Source organism: Nyctereutes procyonoides, unplaced genomic scaffold (assembly GCF_905146905.1).
Source record: "Nyctereutes procyonoides isolate TBG_1078 unplaced genomic scaffold, NYPRO_anot_genome, whole genome shotgun sequence".
Taxonomy (NCBI): Eukaryota; Metazoa; Chordata; class Mammalia; order Carnivora; family Canidae; genus Nyctereutes; species Nyctereutes procyonoides.
Window position 1 is genome coordinate 42,796,262 of NW_026575044.1, and position 26,939 is coordinate 42,823,200.

Genomic DNA, 26,939 nt, shown 5'->3' on the forward strand with positions numbered 1-26,939 from the left:
CCAATTTACATTCGTACAAACAATGTTTGAAGCTTCTCTTTTCTCCATGTCTGCTCCAACACTTGTTATTTTGTTATTGTATTTTTGATAATAGCCGTTCTTTTTTTTTTTTTTTTGATAATAGACATTCTAACCAGTGGGAGATGATATCTCACTGTGGTTTGGATTTGTATTTCTCTAATAATTAATGATGTTGAACATCTTTTCATGTGCACATTGGCCATCTCTATGTCTTCTTTGGAAAAATGTCTATTCAGATCCTCTGCCCATTTTTTTAAAAGATTTTTCTTTTTAAGTAATCTCTACACCCAATGTGGAGCTTGAACTTACAACCCCAAGATCAAGAGTTGCAAGCTCCACCAACTGAGCCAGCCAGGCATCCCTCTACTCATTTCTTAATCAGGTTGCTTGTTTTCTGTTGTTGAGTTGTATGAGTTCTTTATATATATGTTAATCCCTTATCAGAGACATGATTTGCAAAAATCTTCTCCCATTCAGTAGGTTGCCTTTTAGTTTTGATGATGGTTTCTTTCACTATGCACAAGGTTTTAGCTTGATGTAATAACATTTTTTTATGGCTTTTGTTTCCCTGGTCTTTGGAATTAGACCTATAAAAATATTGCTAAGACCAATGTTAAAGACCTTACTGCCTATTTCCTTCCAGGAATTGAATAGTTTTAGGTCTTACATTCACATCTTTAATCCACTTTGAGTTAATTTTTATGTATGGTGTAAGATAGTGGTCTAGTTTCATTCTTTTACATGTGGCTGTCCATATTTCCTGACACCATTTATGGAAGATACTGTCCTTTCTCTCTTGTATGTTCTCAGCTCCTTTGTTGTAAGTTAATTGTCCATATATATGGGGGTTTATTTCTGGGCCCTCAATTCTGTTCCATTATCTGTCTGTCTGTTTTTATGCCAACTCCATACTGTTTTGATTCCTATAGCTTTGTGGTATAGTTTGAAATAAGGGAATATGGTATCTCCAGCTTTGTGCTTCTTTCTCAAGATTGCTTTGGCTATTTGGTATCTTTTGTAATTCTATGCAAATTTTAGGATTCTACTTCTGAAAAAAAAAAGCCTCTGTAATTTTGATAGGGAGTGCACTGAATCTGTAGATTGCTGTGGGTAGTATGGACATTTTAACAATATTAACTCTTCCGATCCATGAGCATGGTATATCTATTTGTTTGTTTCATCCTCAATTTTTGTTCATGGGTGTCTTATAATTTTCAAAGTATGGGACTTTCACCTCCTTGGTTAAATTTATTCCTATGCATTTTATTCTTTTTGATGCAATTGTAAATAGGATTGTTTTCTTAATTTTTCTTTCTGATAATTTGCTATCAGTGTATAGAAATATCACAGATTTCTGTATGTTGACTTTGTATTCTGCTACTTTCATGAATTCTCTTATTAGGCCTAATAGTTTTTTTGCAGAGCCTTTTGGTTTTTCTATATATAGTATCATGTTATCTGCAAGTAGTGACAGTTTTAATTCTTCCTTTCTAATTTGGATGCCTTTTATTTCTTTTTCTTACCTAATTGCTTTGGCTAGGATGCCCAGCACTATGTTAAATAAAAATGGTGAGAGTGAACATCCTTGTCTTATTCCTGATCTTAGAGAAAAAGCTTCCAGCTTCTCACCATGGAGTATAATGCTAGCTGTAAGCTTGTCATATATGACCTTTATTGTGTTGAGGTACATTCTATCTACATTCACTTTGTTAAAAGCTTGTATCATAAATGGATGTTGAATTTTGCCAAATGCTTTTTCTGCATCTACTGAAATGATCATATACTTTTTATCCTAAATTTTGTAAATGTGGTGCATCATGTGGATTGATTTGCAGGTTTTGAACTATCCTTGTATCCACTCTGATTAAGTGGGATTTATTCACAGTGGGAATTTAGCAAACTAAATTCAACAATACATTAAAAGAGATTATGATTCTCCAGATTTCTGTGATATCAGTTGTAATTTCTCCTCTTTGATTTCTGATTTTATTAGAATCTTCTTTTTCTTTTTCTTGTTGAGTACAGCTAAAAGTTTGCCAATGTTGTTTACTGATTCAAAGAACCAGTTCTCAGATTCACTGATCTTTCCCATTTTTTTCTAGTCTCTATTTCATTTATTTCGGTCCTAATCTTTACTATTCCCTTCCTTCTACTGACTTTAGGCTTCATTGGTTCTTTTTCTAGCTCTTTTAGGAGTAAAGTTAAATTGTTTATTTGCGATTTTTCTTGTTTCTTGAGCTAGGCCTGTATTGCTATGTATTCTCTCTTAGAATCACTTTTCCTGGGCAGCCCAGGTGGCTCAGCATTTTAGCACTGCCTTCAGCCCAGGGCCTGATCTTGGATCCTGGGATCAAGTCCTGCATCAGGGTCCCTGCATGGAGCCTGCTTTTCCCTCTGCCTGTGTCTCTGCCTCTCTCTCTCTCTGTATGTGTCTCTCATGAATAAATAAATAAAATCTTAAAAAAAGAATCACTTTTCCTGTATCATCCCAAAGGTTTTGGTATGCATTTTCTGCTTTGACTTGTTTCGAGGTTGTTGTTTTTTTTTTATTGATTTGCTTTATCTTGATAAACCAATTGTTGTTCACCAGCATGTTGTTTAATCTCCACATTTTTGTGTTTTTTTTTCCAGTATTATTCTTATAGTTGATTTCTAGTTGCACAAGATTGTGTCATAGAAAATGCTTGATATGATTTCAATGCTCTTGAATCATTGGAACTTGTTTTGGGACTTAACACATGATCTATTCTAGAGAGTGTTCCATGTGCAGTTGAGAAGAATGTTTGTTCTGTTCCTTTTGGATGGAATGTTCTGCATATATCTATTAGGTCCCTCTAGTCTAATGTGTCATTTAAGGCTGATATTTCCTTATTAATTTTCTGTTTGGATGATCTATCCATTGATGTAAGTGGGGTGTTAAAGTCCCCTAGTATTTTTGTATTGCTGTCAGTTCTGTCTTCAGGTCTGTTAATGTTTGCTTTATGTATCTAGGTGCCCCTATGTTGGTTGCATATATATTTGTAAATGTTATGTTTTCTTGTTGGATTGACCTTTTTATGATTGGATGCCCTTGTCTGTTATTACAGTCCTTTTTTTAAAGTCTATTTTGTCTGGTATGAGTATTGATACTACAGCTTTCTTTTTGTTTCCATTTAGATGGAATGTCTTTTCCCATCCCTTCACTTTCAGTCTGAGTATGTCTTAGATCTGAAGTGAGTCTCTTGTACACAGCATATAAATGGGTCTTGGTTTTTGTTTTTTTGTTTTTGGGGGGATTTTTTTTTTTTTTGCCATTCTGCCACTCTATATCTTTTGATTGGATGGTTTAGTCTATTTACATTTAAAGTAATTATTGATAGGTATATGCTTATTGCTATTTTGTTAATTATTTTCTGGCTGTTTCTGAAGTTCCTCTCCATTCCTTTCTTTTTTTTTTTTTTTTTTTTCTCTCTTCCCTTGTAGTTTGGTGGATTTCTTTAGTCTTATGTTTAGGTTTCTTTCTCACTTTCTTTGTATGTTTACTATAAGTTTTTACTTTGTAGTTATTGTGAAGTTCACATATATAACCTTGTATGTATATAACAGTATGTTTTGACTTGATAACAACTTAAATTTGAACATATTTCAAAACTGTGCATTTTTCTCTCACCCACATATTTTTATTTTTGACGTTACATTTTACAACTTTTTATTTACATATCTCTTGGCTTATTGTGGTTTTTAATTATTTTTACTTTTTTTGTCTTTTAACTTTCATACTTGCTTTATAAGGGATGGATCCACTATCTTTACTATATATTTACCTTTTCCAGTGAGATTTTTACTTTCCTATATTTTCTTGTTATTAATTAGTGCCATTTCTTTTTGGTTTAGAGGAGCCTCTTTAACATTTCTTATAAGGCCAGTGTAGTGGTAATGAACTCCTTTAAGTTTTGCTAATCTGGAAAACTCTTAATCTCTTCTTCAATTCTGAATGATAACATTGCCGGGTAGAAAATTCTTGGTTAGGAGTTTCTTCCTTTCAGCACTTTGCAATTTGCAGCAATATGAATGGAACTAGAGTGTATTATGCTAAGCAAAATAAGTCAGAGAAAGAAAAATATCATATGATTTCACTCATATATGGAATTTAAGAAACAAAACAGATAAACATAGAGGAAAGGAAGGAAAAATAAGATAATATAAAAACAGAGAGAGACACAAACCATAACAGACTCTTAACTATAGAGAACAAAGTGAGGTTACTGGAGGGGAAGTAGGTAGGGTGATGGGCTAAATAGGTAATTGGCATTAAGGAGGGTACTTGTTGGGATGAGCACTGGGTATTATATGTAAGTGATGGATCACTAAATTCTACTCCTGAAATCAACACTACACTATATGTTAGGTAACTTGAATTTTAATTTTTTTAAAATTTTTATTTATTTATGATAGTCACACAGAGACAGAGAGAGAGAGAGGCAGAGACACAGGCAGAGGGAGAAGCAGGCTCCATGCACCGGGAGCCCGACGTGGGACTCGATCCCGGGTCTCCAGGATCGCGCCCTGGGCCAAAGGCAGGCGCTAAACCGCTGCGCCACCCAGGGATCCCCGGTAACTTGAATTTTAATTAAAAAATTATGCATACATAATTGTGGTGATAATGAGTAATATTGGTTAATTTATATAAGTAAAAGGAAAAATTAAAAATAAAACTATATTTGGCACTTAATGTTGAAAAATCAAATAGTTGCTAACTTGTATTTGATTGGATTTTCATTTTTCAAAAAGTTGCACTGGTGTTTGATTATCAATAATAGGATTAAAGTCTAAAAGGGCTGGGATTTTTGTCTTCCATATTTTCTATATATATTTACATGTGCAAGAGACTGGATTGTAAAAACAGATTTAAAAGAAAAATGTCAGTTTAGAATGGCAACGTTTACCTTATTTGAACTTGTCTTATTAAAGCTTAAGTATAACCAATATTTTGATAAACAGATGAGATGAAATAATAGTACTAACAAGAAAATATTCTAGTCACAGTGGATTCCAGAGCTTGATCTCTTTCATGTCGAATCAGTAACGTGTCAACTGGCTCAAGGAATCACTCTAGAAGTAATAATAATTTCCATCTTTTGAAAAATCAAATTCACTGAAAATATTTCATAAACTAGTTATGTTATAAGCCTATTTCCTGAGCTCCATAGCAATTCTCATTAGAACACAGTGTTTAGTCAAAGTAACACTGCAAGGAAATGTGAAAATATAATTGTATAAACAAAAAACAAGGTTATTGTCTTAAAATGATCAATGCAACAATCTGTAACTTGTTCTTATTTGTCACATTATGATACTGATACTATCCAATCTTTCAATGCTTTTCAAATTCAAAGCTTGCTATTACTATATAGTTTTAATTAATTTGTTAACATAGTTCTTTGAATAAAGATATTTATAAAGAGTGACTTAGTAAGCCAAGTATTTTGCAATCATACTATAATGGGAAATTGAATTGAGATGGCCTTTGGAAAAAAGGTAGACTCCTCCTATGTTCTGGGTTTACAGAGAAAATAGCATTTGTAGAAACTACTTTAAAGAAATTATATGGGACAACAAAGAATAAATATGAGGAGTTTAAAACAAAAAGACATCTTTTGGAAAATTTAAAAGCAGATAAAACAACTTAAAAATGAGCTCAGAGTTTCTTGTATCTGAAAAGGAAGGACATGTTGGCTTGTAAATTCCTTTTTGTATGATGAAGGAAGTAACTGTGTCCAACTGGAAGGGCTAACTTTTCCACATATTAAAATCTAAGAGGAAGTTCAATAGTGGAATTCCTTAAGTAAAGGAGTTCTTAAAATAAAATGGGCAAAAAATTCTATAGCAACTTTAAAAAAGATATAGAATATTAAAAAAAGATATAGGATATTCAAATGGATGGTTCTTTTCATAAATGCTCTAGAAAAAAACAAGAGCAAATATAATACCAGCATTTCTTTTTCTTTGTTCTTTTTGTCTTGTTTCAAGTTTTTATTTAAATTCTAGTTAGTTAACACAATGCCAGCATTTTTCATGGGCCCCAAGCTAATCCACTGAACAATGCCTGTGTAGATGGACTTGGTGCAGTGTCAGAGTTAAGAAAGGTATAGTTACAACATCCCGAAATTTTCTTTTTGGAATGTCTCATGCCTAATTGAGTTCTTGCCAAGCACTGACCTAGTATAACATCATGGTTGAACTCATAAATGTTGGAAGAGCCATACTCTCTAAAGTTGACTAATATATGATCAAAATGGTTCAGGTGCTTAACTGGCAGGCAGTAAATGTGATATTCTGCTGTCAAAGTAAAGCCTTCCCTATGGATAGTCTATCTGGATGAAAGGCCATCCCACTTTCCCACAGTTAGGTTGGAAAAGTGGACCATAATCTGCTAGGACTTAGATTTAATAAAAAATGACCTTCGAATCTGCTCGAGAACATGAAGGAACATGAAGAATTCAGTTAAGAACACAGGAGATTTGGCGATAGAAAATGAGATTATTTTGGTCGAAAAAGGATTTAAGAAGAGTTGTCTTGAGTCTGCTGCTTCAACCCTACCCTACACAAATCCTTACTATGGACACAGGGGAATACCAGATTGTATAGAACGGCATTTTAATGGTCCCTTTGGGCTTGTCACCACATCCAATATATGAATGAGTTAAGGTGCAGCTCAGGACTAAAACCAATGATTTGGAAATTAGCTGTCCCTTCACTCCAAAAAATGATTTGAAGAAAAATAAAATTTAAAAGCTGAAGTGAAATCACAGTAAACTGTTCATATTCCTACATATTTCATAATATGATAAGCAACTTTTTCTCATATAGTCTTTCACGTCAGCATTAATAGATCATTTTTACAAGCTTTAACTATTTGTCCTTCTTCATGGTGTGTGTGTGTGTGTGTGTGTGTGTGTGGTATTTAAAAAAACTGGAAAAAAAATAATAAACAAACTGGAGAGTGGGATAGAATTGAATTAATATAATCAGCCACATGTGATACTTACCTCTCCTATGTTTAAGATCAAAACTGCTGTCTGACTTATCACTTTGGTACCCACATTGTGGCCTCCATTACAAAATGTATAGGCTTAAGCTGACACTCTGTGGCTATAAAACAGTCATACTAACTGGCCAAAACATGGTAGTCATTCATTATTTTTCTTCTTTAATAAATGACTACTGTGTACCAAATACCACATATAAGGAGAAAAGACAAACAGCTCCTGTTTTAAAGGAGCCCACAGTATAAAGCAAAGTTCACAACTCTGATTTCACACTAGAATTACCCAAGTGGCTAAACAAACAAAAATGAACCTATGCCCAGGCTCAGTCCCAGAGATTCTGATATAAATGGTGTACAGTAAAGTCTGGAATGGAGTCAGTACTTTTAAAAAGTCCCTGGCATGATTCTCATGTACAGCAAAGGTTGAGAACTACTGTTTTAATGAGTGAAAGAGAATCATTAATAAACAAATGCAAGGGAACTTTTCTAAATGAAGCCAGCTGAGCTTAAGAGTCAGCCTGACTTCCTGCTCAGAATCGTTGAAGACTCCACCATCCTCAGTGCTCCCAGGTTCTGTGACCAACCAGTTTTCAGAAACCTGAATTGGTTAGGAGGTTGTCAACTCAATCCCAGCTCATCATTCCTTTTAGTGTTGTGTTCTCCTAACCTGCCTTGCTCCTGGTGACCAAGCCCTAACTTCTGGTCACCCAGCTCCTGTTTGAGACTCTGTATTGTGTTTGGACCCTCCTGTCCATCACTTGAATTTTCCTGCCTGCTGCTGAGTCTCTGGTAAGAATACCTGCAGCCTGTCAACACCTAGTCATTTCTTGCCCTCTAGATCACCTGCCACACCTTAGCAGGTCTCTCTTTTACCTCCCATCTGATCTGGCTCACCTTTCTCCACCTCCACCTCCACCCGAGGCTTGATGCAATCAACACAGATACTATTCTAAAAATATCAAATATCAAGAATAGAATTACCTTTTATTTACCAACAATTCTATACTAAATATTTTTCAGCTTATTCTTCATATGGGCTTTTTTTTTTTTAGCTTAATAGAAGCATGATACACAAGTCCATTTTTCTGGTTCCTCATTGGCAAAACAATTCGACTTTCTGGCAGTGGCTGAGTTACATCTGCTAGCATATTCACTGACTTCAGTGGGAGACCAGTGATCCTCCCAACCCTGGTGGATTAAGTTAACTTTCAGCTCCAATTCAAATTACACTTGTGATTTCTTGTAGAACTATTTGAGGTCTGCTGTTACATGATGAGCTTTATTTTCTGAAATTTTAATAATATATTCCAAAAGTTGTTCTTTTGCAATAGCAATCCAAATTTCACATCCTATATCTTAAAACTGATAACATGCTTCCCCATCCTTGCCCTATTCATTCTAACATAAAATAAATATCTGGGTAAAAGCAAAATATTGGTATTTAACAAAATTATTATATAGACAACTTTACAATATATATAGAAGTTCTTTTGGGACTTACGAAACCCCAGTTTATAGACTATTCAAGTATAAGAAATATTTGATGAATATCCATCATAGCTCTCATCATACACCATGTTGTAAACTCTGAGTTTTCCACCTAGATTGTAAGCCTGGTATACAGTAGTATCATGTTCCTCTGCTCCTGTTGCCCATGCATATTATACAGACATATCGTAGCTGCTTAAGGAATGTATGTCCCAAGAATAAATGCGCATTGCATATGAATGAATCCACATGTCTCCTGGGTTTCAGTGCTCCTTCATGGTGAAGCACTTTGACTTTGTGCATCCTAGGATTCTTTTCTAGGCTGTGAGCCAAAGGCTTAATCTGGTGCTGTTTAGTGGATCAGTGTCTGCAGCTGTTCTTTGTAGTTCTATTCTGGGAATAAAATGGCCACAAAAAATGACTTCCAAATCAGTGAAACAAAACTCTTCACCCATGTGCTAATCAGAAGATCATTTTCTGGTGGTAAAACTTCCATAGTGACACTTTTATTAACGTCATGCCTGGCTACCTGCCATTCTGAGGCTATTGATGAGAAAATAAGAGATCATTTAATCTTTTTCAGTTAATCAGATTTGGAATCCACTGCCTCAAAGGTGCTTTTAACTTATCATTGATTAGGTTAAGAGTTTATCTCTATGGTAACCCAGATGTTGTTCTTACAAGAGTCTGCAGTTTGATCCTTTTGCATGTCCATTTCTTCCTATTTCCTTATAATTGGCAACTTCAGAGTCTGATTCCTATAGGAACATATATCATGGTGTCTTCATGTGTTGCCTTTTACCTGGCATATATGTTCCTAGCGTTCTCCTGTTTTCTCATGAAATTTTGCAGGAGGTACTTATATGAGGTGTAGCACTTTGTCCAGACAACTTCCACACTTGTGTGTAAGGTTATTTTTCACACCCAGGTCTTAGAGGGTACTTATGAATAGTTTAAAGTAGGTTATGAAGTAAAAGGATGAGAAGGGTGGATATTTACTAAAAGAATATTTTAGATAAACTTTTCAAGTAATATTCAGTGAACGCAAAGGTTTTTACGTTTACTTTCTTTCCTTATCATAAAAATAAATATCACATTATATATCTACTCTTTATTTTAATCTAAAAATCAGGGTGTGTTGAAGTGACATTAATGTGCTTGGACTAGAATGAAGGCTAACTTGAAATAAGTGGTTAATACATTTTTATCCTCTCTCATTTCCAATGCTTTTTTAAAGTTATTTTTTATTGATTTATAATTGGCACATTATGTTAATTTTATGTGTACCAGGTAGTGTTTCAGTATTTTTATACCTTATGAGTGATCACCTTGATAGGCCTACTTACCATCTACAAGGTATACAAAATTATTGCCTATGCTGTACATTACAGTGTTTTTTTTAAACTTCTATGAACTGAAATATATAATAACTTGGAAAAGCACTAGAGATTAAATGACAAAACAAATAATTATTAGGTAATAATCTGAAACTATTTGCACAATGAACACTGTAAACTTTGCTCACATAATGAAGGGGAAAGACTGTGTTCTCTAGTCCAATCATGGCACCTTTTAAAACTGGGAAGTGAAAGATCCTTCCACTCCACAGATCATCCAGTTAAAACTGCTATTAGTTTTACCTTAGGGGTCAACAAACTATGGCCTGCAGGCTAAGTTTGGCTCATTGCCTCTTTTTGTATGGCCTACAAGCTAAGAATGGTTTTTGAATTTTGAAACAATTGAAAAAAAATAAAAAGAAAATATTTCAAGGCATGTGAAAATTACTTAAAATTTAAATTTCATAATACATTCAATATATAATGTGTATAACTGGCACAATACAGTTTTATTAGAACACAGCCATGCTCACAAGTTTATATATTATTTACGGCTGCCTTTATGCCATGGAAGAGTTGAGTATTGTGACAGAGATCATATGGCCAAGAGCCAAAAATATTTATTATCTGGTTCTTCACAGAAAACATTTGCTGACCCCTAGAGCTTAATAGCTACAATTATATGAATTCTGCTTTTGTTTAAGAATCGTGCTTGTTCACTGGGCTGTCCAGCTTCTACAACTGGGAAAATATTCTTGTAGGACTTAATGGCCACAGTATAATAATAGGAATAATGCCCCAGGAAAGTATGCTTGAAATAGTTCAGAAAGCATCATTTGATCAAGACCTTCCCTGTTTTTAGATATAGATCAGAATAGCTCTGGATCACTTCAAATCTGGTTTACTCCTGTTTTAAGAGCACCCGTGATGCAATAAATGACTCATGTCCGCAGGCCAAATTTACCAACCATTCAGATAGCATACACGGATAATTTTGAAAATTAGGAAAAACATAGAAAGTAAGATTGAATGTTGCTTTGGTATGTTACACAGATGAGATTAACTCTTTCATTAAAGTTTTACGATTTCACGTAAAAGCCCACCTGGACGAGTTTCTGCCACAACAGGCCCAGCGAGGTCCGATGGCTTGCCGACACCCGCCTGGTTTATGGCTCGGACACGGAGCACGTAGCTCATGCCCTCCTGGAGGCCTTGTACCTGGAAGAAGCAGGAACAGAAGTGATGGGTGTTCTGTGTCCTTTAAACACAAGTGGTTTTCCTTTGTATGAACTACTTCATTGTAGAGCTCAAATTCTCCCGTTTGTGGAACTGTTTCCCACCCTCACTTAAGTTTACCAGATTAAACTTTCTTTCAGATTAAACCTTTTAATATGTACATTTTTTTCTCCATTTCAGGCTTGAAATTTTTCTGGATATAAGATACCTGGAAGAGCGAATCTATATCACAGTGGGTATGAAGATTACAGGACATCTCTACTATATGCCTATATTGTTTGAAATTTTCATCATGAGCATGTGTCAGTTTTATAATCAGAAGTCAGTAAGTCTACTTTCACTTAAAAAGTGTAGACAAACTCTAAAATAATTTCTTTATGGAAAATTCACCTCCCAGTTTGTGAGGTACATTTAACCTCAGTGTCAATCTCTCTCTCTCTCTCTCTCTCTCTCTCTCTCTCTCTCTGTCTCTCTCTGTCTTTGCCTTTCTTCTTCTTCTTTTTTCAAATGAGTGACCTTAACCATTCTTTGATATGTTTAAATTCTATTCCTTTTTCTTCCCGCCCATCTTTTCTGGGCTGTTGGTCCTCCAAGGATGCTTCTCATCCTTGTATTGTTTAACCCGAGTCAAGTCCAATGTCAGCTCTTGGGATCCTGTGCTGTGGCAAATTGAAAAATTGGAAACTATTCTGGGAATAAATACACACCACCAACAAACAGGATGTGTCTGACTTTTATTTTACACTGTCCTTTGGGGGTTTCTTTGAATCTAGAGGCCTCCTGACTCCTTTGGACTACCCAACAGCATGCTAAGTTCCTGACCTTCCTTCATCTTTTTCTCTTCCCCATGAAATGTGACCTTTCTTACCTCCTCAAGGTTTTGTCAGGGAGGTCATTAGCATATCCTGAGAGTTAATGGCATGTTTAAACGGTCATCTCTCTTAGAGGACATATTTATATTTTTTTATGGGGACAGTAAATACCTCATCTCTGGAGAGTGGCTGAAAGATGGTATGGACTTTAGTCCACAGTGGCAGGTCAATGGAAGAGAACTTTTATAGCAGGCATACCCTGAGTATCTTCTAAGTCCCACCTGTCTAGGCAATCACTTATTCTGCCAACAGATAGAGCTGCAAAATAAATGCACTGTGCTGCTTTCTGAATGATTGTTGTGAAGCCACACTTTATTCTAAGTAATAAGAGTCAGAATCATATTCCCCACACTTTCTGAAGCCCTGGTGTGGATTAAGGGTCTCTTGGTGTCACTGGTGACATAGGAAAAAACATTCTTTTGAGATACCCATTTGTTACAATTGAGATTCAGTGGCTTTAGCAGAATAATCTTTGGTAGATAATTATGGAATTTGTTCAACTAGAACACTAAAGGAATCTGGAGGCAAAGACGTAGATAAGAGTAAGGATTAGGTCAAGAGTTGAGTGAACGCATTCCACCTTCCTCTGAGCTCATGTGAGCACAAGCAGGAGGGAGCCCATGACTCAAAGGAATCAGCAGGTAAAGCCTTGCTGGCATGAATGCTATGAAAACAACATCCTCAAAAAAAAAAAAAATCAGAGGTAAAAATGAGAAAGTCACCTTTCTAAGATTGTAACAAAAATGTAAGGTGGGTAAGTAGAGGCAAAGAGGGAAAAAGAGAGGAGGGAGCTTGTGGATGTTTTGCAAAGCTAGGCTCTGGAATTCAGGTTAAATAGAACCAAATGGCTTTAAGCATCAGGAACTTCCCCCAACCCCAACCACTGCCAAATGGGATCTTACCAGGAGCCCAATGTAAGAAACATATCAAAGCAGAAATGTTGTGTTTTATCTAATTTTAAAGTTATTATCATTAGGGGAACATTTGTCTTTCTAAAAAAGGTTTATCCAAATCTGAACACCCTCTTACCCTCAGGTACGTGTTTTTAATAGCTGCCTTGTTGAGTCCTCGCCATTGGTCATCTTTGGCATTGGCCTCTTTCAAGTCCACAAAGTACCCAGTGACCGGAGTCCTTCCAGAATGGACAGGAGGCTTCCACTGCAGAACCAGGGAGGTTTTCCTAACCTCACTATATTTGACATTGTGTGGGGGTCCTGAGAAAGAGAGAGAGAGACCAATGTATAAAAATTGTAACATAGATGAGAAAATTCAAATACATATAAATCTAGAACCACATTTGAAGTCTTAAAGCTGAATCCAGTGTTCTTCTTTTGTGAAGTCTATCAATCCTATAAAAATAGGTATTTTGTGGTCATTTTGTATCAAGTTTCCTCAATGGCTCTACATCAACCTACTAAGTCCCTTTTTGGGCAGCAGGTAGTTAGAGCCAATTCAAGGTGGCCCCCAGAGGCTGGATGATAACTTGCCTTCAGGGTGTCCTTGGGCTTGTGGTCCTCATCTTTTATCAGAAGAGTTTAATGTGGTTGCAAATTCAGTTTAAGATTACTTTTGGATGGCAATCTGAAAATTTCCCTAAATCTCAAATTAGGATGAAAAAGCAACTCTCTTTGATGGCATATGAATATAGATAGTAATATTTTTTTACAAGAAAAAGTAATATATTACAAAATAGTTCCCTTTTAGAGGGAAATCTTTCCCATAGGGCATATATTCCATGTAGGAGTAGAAGCAAACTACAATTACAGTTTACAAAGAACTTTCATGAAAAGATACAATTAATCCCATAGACCCCAGCTAAACACTGCTAGGTACTTTATATTTATTTGTCTCATTCATCCTTAAGACAACAGAAAGCTCAGAGAAGCCAAGTAACTTGATCAACCTGTTCAGGAAGAAAGCCAAATGTTCTCCTTGTCCATGTGCTGTTTGCAGTCTTGGGAGAATCCAAACTACTAAGTGATATCCCACATCTTTCCATGACCACCAGCTGCTATGTAAGTGGTATATTTATTTTCTTTCTTCCTATTTTTTTTCTTTTAAATAACTGATTTCTAACCAACCAATCAAAATCACCTAAACTGATTCATAGCTACAAACACAGACTCTACCATGCTATGCTTTGGCATTTTGCAATTGATAGCTCAATATTTGTGGGGCCCTGTATCTTGGCTTAACAATCACGGATATGTGTCATCCTTGCCTTCCAACAAGGCAAGAGGTTTAAATAATATGGTAACAGATTTAAAAAATAACCAATACCTTATAATAGTGTGTCATGTTCTGTTTTGCAAAGGGCTTCTAAATCATTTTCTTGTGCCATCCTCAGAACCCAGTGAGGCATCCAAACAGGTAGCACTCATCCTGCAACCTCTTTTGCTAACTATATCTCTCAGTCAAAACATTTTCCACAGGCCTGCTCAGAATTTCTGAATTTCTAGTCACTTATATTTTTTAATTTTATTCAGGAATTGTAAGAATTTAAAAACGGGTCCACTTTTGTGTAGGTGACAGAAACAGCTTAAGAAATATTTACTGGCTTAAGGAGGTGTGAGAAAAGGCAGCATGTTTGCCTCTTAATATTTATTAAAGTTGAGTGAGTGCTTGAACTTCTCTTAGGTTTCTCTTGTAATCTTTTTATTCAAATTTGATAGAGAAGTGATGCAAATATAAGCTAAGCAAAGGCAAAACTGATGGTTCTTCAAGGGCACTAGGGCTTCACATAGAGGAAGAGGGTGGTATCAAGGACATGGCTGGATCCACCCAGTATGCTCCAGTTGGCCTTGTGTTCTAATGTGGTTGATACTGGTGCTATACATATGCTGCATATTAAGCCCAAGTGGGAGAATCTAGTCATCCTGTGGTACTCATTGGGTCTGTGAAGTTGGTACTGTTGGAAGCAAAATGAAATCACCCACTAAATACATTAATGTGGCTAGTTTGAATCTTAATGGCTTGGTAAATTTGTTTGTATTCAATTTTTTAATTTGTTCAGTGTTGTAGCTGTGTTTTAAAAGGCATAGGTAGGGGGATCCCTAGGTGTCGCAGCGGTTTGGCGCCTGCCTTTGGCCCAGGGCGCAATCCTGGAGACCCGGGATCGAGTCCCACATCAGGCTCCCGGTGCATGGAGCCTGCTTCTCCCTCTGCCTGTGTCTCTGCCTCTCTCTCTCTCTCTCTCTCTCTCTCTCTGTGTGTGTGTGACTATCATAAATAAATAAATTTAAAAAAAAAAGGCACAGGTAACTGTTTCTGCCCTCTCCCCATTTTCTTCCCTGTTCAGCCAACCACCCACTATGGCAACCTCCATAAGAGAATATTTCCAGCCAGGTTCCAGGAACTTTGTTGTGATGCAGAGTTGAGACAAAAGTGGAGAGAGAACAAAATGACTGGAGAAGTAAGTGGAGAGAGTTAAGTGAAGAAAGTCCAGAACTTAAGTCCCAGGCAGGCATGTTAATTCCACCTACATAACATCATAAAGAGCTAGAAGCAAGGGAGGAAAGAGACAAGGAAGAGGAGTCACATTGGCTGAGCTTGGAGGGAGAGATTTCTGGAGATTGATAAGTGAAAGGTTCCAGAGCAATATGGAAGAATACATGAGAATTAGGAAGTACAGGAAGAAGTTTTTGAGGTATTTTGTTGTGGATACAAGTTGGATGCCCTTCGATGGTCTTTAAACAACACAAAAAAATATCAGAATTCCTTTTAAATGATAGTGTAGAACTCAGATTGTGTGCTTCTGTTAATCCTATTCCAAGCAGAAAGATATAACTCTGAGGGCCCTAGATTGTATTTGGAATATAAGCACATGAAATTATAGTCAGTTTTATATTAGTGCCTATTATTTGATAGGATACAGAAATATTTCAGGTAAACATAAGGGGCCAAGAGAACTCTTTTCCCTTAGAAACTGTCTATGTAGCACTTAAATTTACTTCCCAGCAGTAGGTTCTTTTGGAAGAGACCTCAAGCCTGAGTGCTGAGAAATGGTTTTCATGGTTTACCTGGAACAGCAATGGTCCACTCTTCACATTTGAAGCATTCACTTACTGCTGAGGGTACTCCCAACCCAGCGATGTTCATGGCCGCCACTTGAAACTGATACACCATGTTTTCCTTCAAGTTGCTAATCTGCAACATGACAATATCACAGAGTGGATGCTGATTCAGGTTTGTTTTTTCAATTGTTCAATATTTTATTTACTTACCTCTTGTGTTGGACACACCCTGAAGTGACTCCCAATGAATCATACCCTTTTGTAATCTACTCCCCCTGGGTGTGAGTAAAATCTGTGACCTGGTTCCAACCAACAGAATATGGGAAAGGTATTGGAATATCAGTCCTGTGATTGTTGTTCCATCATATAGAAAAGGAGGAGGGATATTACAGATAAAATTAAAGTCCCTAATCAGTACAATTTTTAGTTCATCAAAAGGGAGATTATCCTGAGTAGGTCTGAATTAATCAGATGAAAACTCTCAAAATGGGGTTTGGCACTTTCATGAAGAAAACACTATCCTAATGGCATTCAAGAAGCAAATGCCATGTTGCGAACTGCCTAGCCACTCACATTTGGAGAAGAGCAGCCTCTAGGAGAAGAGGGCCTCAGACTTACAGCTGGAAGAACTGAATTCTGCCAGTGACTGAATAAGCTTGGAAGAGGAACTCAACTCCAGATGAGAATGAGCCCTGCTGACACATAGAATAAAACCTTGTGAGACCTCAAGCAGAAGACTCATCTAAGACATGCCTAGACTCCTGACTTACAGACACTGTGATATAACAAATATGGGTTGTTTTAAGTCACAAAGTTTGTGGTAATTTGCTAAGCAGAAATAGAAAATTTATGCTTGTACAGATGAAAATTAAAGGAATTCTAAGCTAGGAATAAAAATATTCAAAATCTTTCATTTTTCTGCTCCTTACTGAATGACTTAATGACTTTTCTATATCCCTCATAGGAAATTTGGCTGTAGTAAATATATGTGATAAAATAATGAATGTGAAAATATTTGCACAGTATAAATGATGGAATATATTATTGTGAAAAAAATCCATGGACTGTAAACAATCCTTTGAGAATTAAAAATGCTTAATAAGTGAGGGCATTTAGGTAGCTCAGTTAGTTAAACATCCAACTCTTGATTTCAGCCCAGGTCATGATCAGGCTCTGTGCTCAGAGGAGTCTCCTTGTTCTTCTTCTTCTGTCCCTCCCCACACTCATGCTCTCTCTCTGTCTCTAATAAATAAATAAAATCCTTTAAAAATGCTTAATAAATGAAGGCATCGATAGAACCAGTTGGGTTAATAAAACTTACCCATTATATGACTTAAGACAAGCAAAACAAATATATATCTATGATCCTGATTTGATCAAGTAGAATATAATGGCTATATGTTATGGGTAACAGAATAATACAAACTCCCTTTTTGATTCACACACACACATACAAACACATTTCCTTTAAGAAGGAAAGATCTTTTTAATTAGTAGGAAACCATCATGTAGATAACTTGGATCTAAAAGTACTTTATTCAGGTACCAGGGCTGTTTTGGGGTTCCATTAGGGTGACCAACAATTCCAGTTTTCTTGGGACTGTGGGGTTTCTAAGGATGTAGGCAGTATAGTGCTGAAACTAAGAGAATCCTAGGCAAACAGAGAAAGTTGGTCATTCTAGGCTTAGGTGAAATATTGTAGCATGGGACTTCTATTTCTGGCAATGGTGAACCAGGCTATAGAGATTAATCATCTTGCTAAAAAATTAAAAATAGTAGACAAAAATATCTTTTAAAAATCTTTTCAAAAGCATCAAATTAGTGTCGAGACATTATAGAATTATAAGAACAGAATAATGGGAAATAGGGAACAAAAAGAGATAAGTGGAACCTATATAGAAGTGGCTTTTACCTTTGGGATAGCTGCCAAAAAAGAAAAGTTTGACCTTTGGTTTTTATTATCTCAAAAGCAGAGGAACTGAAATCAAAGCCTAGAGCCAACCTAAGAAGGGTAATAAAAGGGAACCCTCTACAATTAAGATGGAACCCTTAAGGGCTTTACTCTTTGGGAGTAAAGTTGAAATAGAAATAAACCTGCCTTCATACAGTATAAATTTACATTGCTTGATTGTCCCAAAAATTAAAGGCTTGTATTTGATTTAAGAAAAAAAACTCAACAAGTGGTATCCCCAGGTACCTTGCAGAAGCAAATACAAATCTTTTACAGAGAAAAATGTCTTCAGCATGAACCTCAAATTATTCATGCAAATAATATTTTAGTGACAATGAGCAGCACATAATCAAGGATAACCAAGCATAGAAAACAAGATACTATGAACAAGATACTACAAAACCAATGAAAACAGATACATACCTGCAAAGATATTAGATGATAGAATCATCATAGATTAGAAAAACAGCTATGCTTACTATGTTTTAAACATAAAATACAAATTTAAAACATCTGTGGGACTACTCCTGAAACTAATGTTACACTATATGTTAACTAACTAGAATTTAATTTAAAACTTGAAACATTAAAAAAAGTATCTGCAGGAGAGACAGCAAACTATAAAATATTTTGTAAAATGTGACCTAAAAAAGGGAAAAATACAATAATAGAAAAATAATGGATGAGTTTAACAGAAAATCAGATGCAAAAGAAGAGCAAATATGTAAACTAACAGAGAGCTATAAGAAATCACACAGACCACAGTGCAGAAAGATACAAAGATGGAAAAGAGAGAAGAGTGATTAATAGACATGGAAGATAGAATGAGAATGTCAAATTCATGTTAAATAGAGTTTCAAGAGGAGAGAGGAGAGAATGGGGCAGCAACAATATTTTAGGAGATAAACGCCTTAGAATTTTCCAGAAAGATCTTCTTGAAAAATCCAACCCACAGATTGAAAATACTCCTCATGCCAAAATCCTAGGCAGAGACATTTTTAAAAACCTATTCTGAGATACATAATTTAACTGTAGCACACCAAACAGATAGTAAAAATATTAAAAGCTGTCTAAAAGACAACACTCAAATAAGCAAACAGACTAAAAGCTGACATGTCAGTGGCAACATTGAACCAAAAGACAGTGGAATTATACCTTCCAAGTGTGAAAGAAAATAACTACTATTATATAATGTTTTATCTAGAAAAAATTTTTGGAAAATGAAGAAAAAAGTTATTTTCAGATGAACAAAAGTAAAAGAGTATGTGTTTTCAGAATACCCTAACTAAAGAACATTCTAAACTGTTTAATTTAGATGAAAGGAAAGTGTTCTCAACTAGAAGGTAAAAAATGTGAAATTAAAAGAAAATAAAATCTTAAATAAAATAATTTACATAAATCTAAGTATCGACTATAAAACATTAATAACATTACTTTTGGATTTAAAAAATGACTTAAAAACACATACACAATAGCATATAAAATGGGACTAGGATAAATGGCTTACAGTATTCTGAGGTCCTATTTTTCTCAGACAAGGTTAAAATAATAGAATTCAGACTGTTAATTTGCTCACTATAATTTTTAGAGTAACCACCAAAAACAAACACTGGAGAATTTATAGCTTTCAAGGTAGTATAGAGGGGGAAAGGGCATGGCTAAAAGGTGAGGGTAAGAAACCTATTCAAAAGTAATCAAGTAAGGACAGAAAATGAAACAGAACAAGCAAACAGAAAACACAAAATAAAGATGATTGGTTTTACAAAAAAGTGGTAGTATCATTAAATACTCCAGTTAAATGACAAAGACTCTCAGGTAGGAAAAATATCCCACCCTATGATTTTTAAGGTATATATATATATATATATATATATATCATGAAGTTAAAGACAGATTGAAAGTCAAAGGATGAAAAATTATATACCATATAAACACCAACCAAAAGAAAATTGATAAATTCATATTAATAACAGACAATAGAGACTTGAAGGCAAAACAAATTGTCAGTGATATCAAAAGTCACTTTATATGCATCTAATAACACCTCTTCAAAATATATAAAGTAACATTCGAATTGGGTGAATTATATGATATGTGAATTATATCTCAATAAAGTAAGATTATCCTGCAATTTTCCCTTCCGGTACTATCCTTGTCAAGTATTTTTATCAAATTAATTCTAGTCTCAGGGTAATTTCACTCATGAACATAAAAGCAAAAATCCTAAACAACAATAAGTAAAAAAAAAATCCAGTAATATATAGACAGAATATACATAATGTCCAATTTGGATTTATGCCAGGAATGCAAGGTTATTTTAACATTAGATAATTACTAGAATATACCACATTAAAACTAAAGGGAAAAATCATATAACCATCTCAATGGATTCAGAAAAAAATATTTCATAATTTTAATTAATTCTTAACTAGGAATAGAAGGCAACTTCCTTTAGCTGATAACAGATGTCTATCAAACAAATAGTAAATATAATATTTAATGGTGAAATGGTGAAATGTTTTCCTTTAGATAAAGACCAAGTCTAGAATGACCAAGATCACCACTTCTATCAATATTTTGTTAACGATTTTAAGCAGAAAGCTAAGAAAATAAAGCAAAAAATATAAAATTTGGGAATGAAGAAGCAACCTGTCATTTGCAGATGATATGATATACAGGAATCAAAAAAAAAAGATATACAGGAATCAAAAAGAGCTCATAGGTAACATAGAAATAATAAGAAAATTTAGCAAAAACTTATACATAACAATGACATGTAAAATCAATACATAAAAATGAGGTATATTTCTCTATACCAGCAATAACAAAATGATATAAAAACAGACTATTTAAGCACCAAAAACATGTAATACCTATAAATAAATAACAAATGATGTGCAAAACTTCTCTAGAGAATTATAAAGCTTTATTGAGAAGCTTTAAAGACCAAAATAAATGGAGAGAAATATCATGTTCATATATTAGAAGAGTTCATATTTTAAAGATGTCAATTATTCCTCAATTTATTTATGGATTCAATGCAATACCAATCACAATTGTAAAATGTTTTAGTTTAATTTAATTTTATTTGTTGTGTTTGCTTTTGCTTGTCTTGTTTTTTGGTAGAACTTGGTAACCTAATTCTACAATTTATATCGAAGTGCAAAGGACTAAAAACAGCCTAGGAATAATAAACTAAACTGAGATAACTTGATCTACCAGTTATCAAATTTGCTATAAAGTGGTAATGATTAAATTAATGTGGTTCTGGTCCAGTGGTAGACAAACAGACCAGTGGAACAAAATGGAAAACACAGAAGCAGACACATGCATCAAAGAAACTTGACACATGATACAAATAGCCTAGAAGAATAGTAGAAAAAAGGGCAAACTTTTCAATAGATGGGACAACTGTGTTTCCCTACAGGGGAATAATGAATGTTGACCTTTATACCACAAAGCAAATGTTAAGTCTGGCTGCAATAAATTTGATATTAAAATTAGTGTTGTTACCATAAGGAGAAGAAATACTAACCAATGAGCAGGAAAAAAAGACACAGCCTCCACAGCTACCAAGGATTTTAAGCTCAGAATATACAAAGAAAATCTATTAGAAAAATGGGCAATTCTTTGTGCAGGCATGTTATAAAAGATTTCAAAATGGATATTATGTATAGCAAAAGATGTTCAGATTCATTTGACACCCCGATTGTCAAAACTGAAAATGTGTGAATATACCAAGTGTTAGGGGAATGTGCAACAATGGGAATTCTCATACTCTTCAGAAAACCAGTATAGACGTATCTACTAAAATTAAAGATAACAGATTCTCTGGCCCACCAATTCTGCTTTTAGGTAATAACCTAGAGAAATTAGTGTATATACATGCCAGCAGACAAAAATGTACAAAAATGTTCATAGCTACACTGTTTGATATAGCTATAAATGTGAAAATACTGAAATATCATCAATAACTAGATAGAAAAGTATATTGTGAGACAGTCATATAATAGAATACCGTACAATAATGAAGTCATAGCTACACATCAACATGGAAGAACTTAAAAAATATGATTTTATTTTATATATTCTTGTTTTAACTTCTTTATGTATTCAGTATGTGTGTGATATTCCATAAATTTTAAATGTTAGATTTAAAACCTGTGGCACTGAGTTGGGGAAAGCATCATTCTCCCAACCTCATCCTGCTCTTGCTCTCACAGCATAGGGTTCTGGGAGTATTAAGGGGGGTGACTTTCCTCTAGCTAACGATACTCCAAAGAGAGGAACCATAGTTATGGCATCAGTAAAACCCTTCAAGTACTCTGAGATGGGCAAAGCAGTAAAAAGAAATGTGTGGGTAGACACATATCAATCATCCCTTCATGGCCATCAGAGCCACTATAATGGGGGACACTTCACAGGTGGTGAGCTGATGCTGGCCATCAGGTCCATGTCCCTTTATCCTTTGTGATTTGAACACTGAAAGCTAAAACTGCAGTCTTTTGGATCCTGGGACTCTTGAGCTAGCAGCACATTGGTTATAGATATTTTGTTTTGAAATAAACATGAATTCTTACCATAAATATACATTTCATAGTAAATATTCTAGGAAGTTATTATGTTTATGCATATGAATCAGAGGATACAAATCCTTCCTGGTCAATCAGCTTACTTCTATTTACCTTGATATATTTGTGACAAAAATCCTGTCGTTGTAGACAATGGACACTGGAGAAATGATATGAATCATTTATAAGCCGCTGGGTGTGGGTGTGGGTGTGCGTGTGTGTGCAAGCAAGCATGTCATCATCATATATGTGACACTCCACACTACAGAAGGTCACACATTTACCTTATATGCCTCATCACTGACAGCTTTGATGTTGGCTTCTCTCCATCTTCCTGGTACTCCATCAATTACCTCACGATAGTTTACATAATAGCCAGTAATTTCAGCTCCTCCAGTCTTATCTGGTTGCTTCCATCCAAGAACCATCGAGTCACGAAAACTTTCAAGACAAGTGATATCACAGGGTGGAGATGGTGCCGCTGTTGCAATATGAATACCAAGTAAGTAGAAAGAAATGCATTTATGATTTTATGTACATTAAACTTGTTTCATTCATGCCACCTGTGAGGGCACTAGGGTCTTGCAGTATAAAACTGAAGTGTGAAGACTAATCAGTAACTTGGCACCCAATTTGGTGTATGAGAAAAAAACCCCACATACAGTAAAAAGTGCACTGCAAATGTTATTCCAAAGATAAAAAGAACCTGCTCTCCTGCTTCCACAGAAGAATAATTTTTGAAATACTAACAGCAAAACAGTGCAATATTCTGAAAAATGATTCTATTCCCCAGAAGAAGAAATATTTTTCACAAGATACATATTTTTGTTTCTTAATGTGGTTTTGTTTTTATTTGCTCCTTGAGGAAAATGAAGTATGTATATCAATTTCTGCCTCAATGTGCTTATAGAGAATTTCCATGTTATTTCCAAATGGTTAGCATTTCACCATTCAGGCATACATACCCTTGTGAGACCTTATAACTAAACAAGTTCTGTCTACACACAGAAAAAATCTTATTTCAAGCTCAGCTAAATGCCATCTTAAAAAAAATTTTTTTAAAGTAGGCACAATCTGCCATGTGATTTTTCTCTTAGTATATAATACCTTTTGCTGCATTATTTTTAACCTGATGTTGGACTATTATTTATATGGTACAAAATGCTAGACAGCTGTCACCGTGTTTATTATTTCCTAGCCAGAAAAATATCTGGAGGATGTTTTAAAAGTCTTCTTTCATTTATGCGGCTTTGCTGATCAACTTCTCCCCCAACTAGTAAATAATGGTGTTTGATAAAGAAAGAGAGGGTCAGGTGGTGGAAAGAAATCCATCCAGATGTGCAATGACATGAAAAAGACTTTTCTGAATATTTATTTGGATTACAGGGGAAAAAAGAACTACTTATTCTTATTCAAAAGATTCTTAGAACAATAAAGATTTTTAAAAAATAAAATACATTTGTTTCTCTTTCCCTCTCACCAACCTCCTTCATTCTTTACACTAAAAATGTTTTCTCTCATCTCTCTCACTCTTCCTATTACAGAGACATATTGAATGTGAACTCTCAAATGAATATCCCATCTTGAGTTGAAGGTACAATAAAGGTTAAAAAAAATAGAAGTTATAGAAGTTGGAAGTGGAGTAGTAATAGGAGATGGATGAGAGGCATGCTACAATGCTTATCATTTCATTTTTATTTGATAAGAAAACACTGTCACCTAGAATATATAAGCCACAAGTATCAAATATACTAGTAAGAAAATTCTGACCTTACTGATAAATAGTCTAAAATAAATCAGTTCTGGGAATGTGATTCACATAGCCCAGAATTTAGCTTTATGTGATGATTGTAATTGCCTGTTAAACTTGTCATGGCACATCAAAGAGATACTATTACTTATATTTATTGGAGTTAAATATGAAGGATAACTTGAAAACCTGAAGATGAACAGCAGTAATAACTATGGTCCTGATAAAATGTGACTTCTTTGAAACATATTTTTCCCATACATGTATTGAGCATGAGTATTTCCAAGAACTCTACATGGGCTGTGATTAACAAATCCCTTCTCCTCTCAGCTCTAATTTTCTTAGCGAAATGAGGCCAATGGTGTGTCTGCCTGAGAAACCAAACAGGGTTCAATAACTAAATCACTTTAAATATTCTGCTGTCATTAAGCACAGTGAAGTATGTATAAAAGCCAAACTCCCCCAAAGTTACTTTTACAACTCATTAGACAAAAGTACTGCAAATGGATAGCTGAAAACATGTCAAATGAAGAATAAACATTGATGAAAGTGAACACAGAGATGGAAGAATGTGATCTCGACAATGAGGTGAGGACACTGATGGAGACAGATGGAACAGTTGTACTCTTTCGAATCTCACCTAGGTCCTTCTTCTTTTTCAGAGGGTCAGACTTACTTTTCCCCTTAAGGGCTGCCTTCTGTGGTGATGGGGTAAGCTCTTCCTGAACTGTTTCACTTACTTTACTCACTTCTGTTTGGCCCAGGTTGTGAGCGCTACTGGGTAGTGAAGGTTTGTTAAGTTTGCTACCAAGCAAAGCATTTTTCTTAAAGGCTGGCTGGGAGGCTTCATGCATGCCTCCCCTGGAGTCTGTTAGTCCACCAGGTGTATCATTCAGTTCAGGCCACACATCTGGAGACACTCCTCCCCCTACAATCACCAGATAACAACATAAACACTTTGAGCCCAGACACAGTAAAATTGCTCTTACTTAATAGAACAAAGGGAAAAATATTAGGCCCACAAATAGAACAAAAGTCATCTTAGTTTAATGGAAATCACTCAGATTTTCAAGAAATATGGAAAGCATACATTCCAAAATAATTTATGCCAAGGAAACATTTCAACTTCTCCATATTCTGGGAAAAGAAGAAATAAGAACAGAAAACCACAGACAGAACAGGAACCATTTTGATTCACAGAACCCAAGTATATATAAGAAAAAAAAAACACAAATCTCTGACATTTTTTGAAAGATATTAAGTCCTGTTATTCAACAGAATGACGGGAGGAAAGGATCATAAAGTGCACAAGACATACATTAAAGACCCTGATTTTATAACAGAATTATGTACATTACTGAAATATTAATGGTCTGTACCTCCCAACCTCAAAAAAATGTTCACTGTTGTCCATAAATACCATAAGGAGTATTAAAAATAATATGGCATGATAACCAAAGATAACTGATATAAAATAATCTTTCCTTTCAAATATGTGTTGCTCTATCACAGACTTCATTTTTGGTGTTCTGAACTACCTGGGTCCCTTCCCTGCTTTATCTAAGATTGGGAGGCACATCATGTACATACATACAATTACTTTATTACCAGTTTTATTCTGTTGGTTACTTTGCGAGCAGAGATGTAGCATATGATTACGCAACCACATGTGTCTTGCACAAAACTTAGAGGAGTTTATAAAAAGCATGTTAATGTATTGTTAGTGAAAACAAGCCAGGCTTTGTCACAGGTGAAATGGCATTTAGGTACAAAATGATCTGTGTTACGGGTGATATACCACTCCAAGGAACTGGATGACCCTTCACATTCCCAGGATGAGCACGAAGTTAGAATGGAGTTTCACACAGTGGGAAATATCTGAGGAAACTCAAACTTGTGAAGATGACAAGGCTACAGATGCACAGAATCTGGATAAGTGATGAAGATCTGTAAAATAATGGCTATGGAAGGTTAGCTGTCACCTGGAGTCAGAGAAAATGGTCATCTGAGGATGGAATCATCAAGCAATTCTAGAAGCTTTAAACAATTTCTGGAGAGTGTGGTATCTTCCTTTATAACTTATAAAAAATCCATTTTTAACTACAAAGTTATGCATAAGGAACTTACCAATAGCAGCTTTTACTTCTATTGCTTCTGAATCCTGTGAATATTCACTAAGTCCAGCTGCATTAACTGCTCTGACCCGGAAGATGTAACTCTGACCAGTTGCCAATCCATGGCAAGTAAATCTAAAAGGAAAGGAAGTTTCAAAAATTTTTCCTAGGGATGGGGAGAATTAGACAAGATGGTTTTAGCTTAACTGAATGATCTGGCTTTATAAAAACAATTCATTTTCTAAAAGCAAAAAGAGTAAGTACAGAGACCAGGTAATGTATGTGCTTTGGACAAGAAGGCAGCTAATAAAGGCAATTTTCTAAACTCACCCTATCAAACAACACAGAGTCCTCCTGGATTTCCCCTGAATAAGTACCTTAACTTTTCTGAGCCTCTGTGTGCTTATTAATAAAATTGGGATAATATGTCTTCATCATAATTTTTTGTGTAAAGATTGGCCATAAGGTATTTAAAGTATCTATTTCAGGGCTTAGCATTGAATAAATAATAGGTGGTATTAATACTAGTAATGGCCTTTTCAAGTATATACTTAGGGCT

General features: G+C 35.1%; 1 protein-coding gene across 3 annotated transcripts in view; it reads right to left on the bottom strand.

Annotated features, from left to right (window-relative positions):
• The window catches only part of MYOM1 (myomesin 1), a 132,734-nt gene that overhangs the window by 37,023 nt on the left and 68,772 nt on the right, over positions 1-26,939 (bottom strand). For 2 of the 3 annotated variants that reach the window (XM_055324291.1, XM_055324290.1), the window contains exons 17-22: positions 26,394-26,515; positions 24,907-25,194; positions 22,801-22,997; positions 16,001-16,127; positions 13,011-13,195; positions 10,977-11,091 (exon numbers count right to left, since the gene is read on the bottom strand). In XM_055324291.1, coding sequence (XP_055180266.1) covers positions 10,977-11,091; positions 13,011-13,195; positions 16,001-16,127; positions 22,801-22,997; positions 24,907-25,194; positions 26,394-26,515 — 1,034 coding nt within the window. The remainder of the gene's footprint in view (positions 1-10,976; positions 11,092-13,010; positions 13,196-16,000; positions 16,128-22,800; positions 22,998-24,906; positions 25,195-26,393; positions 26,516-26,939) is intronic. The other variant, XM_055324292.1, reaches the window with a different exon arrangement.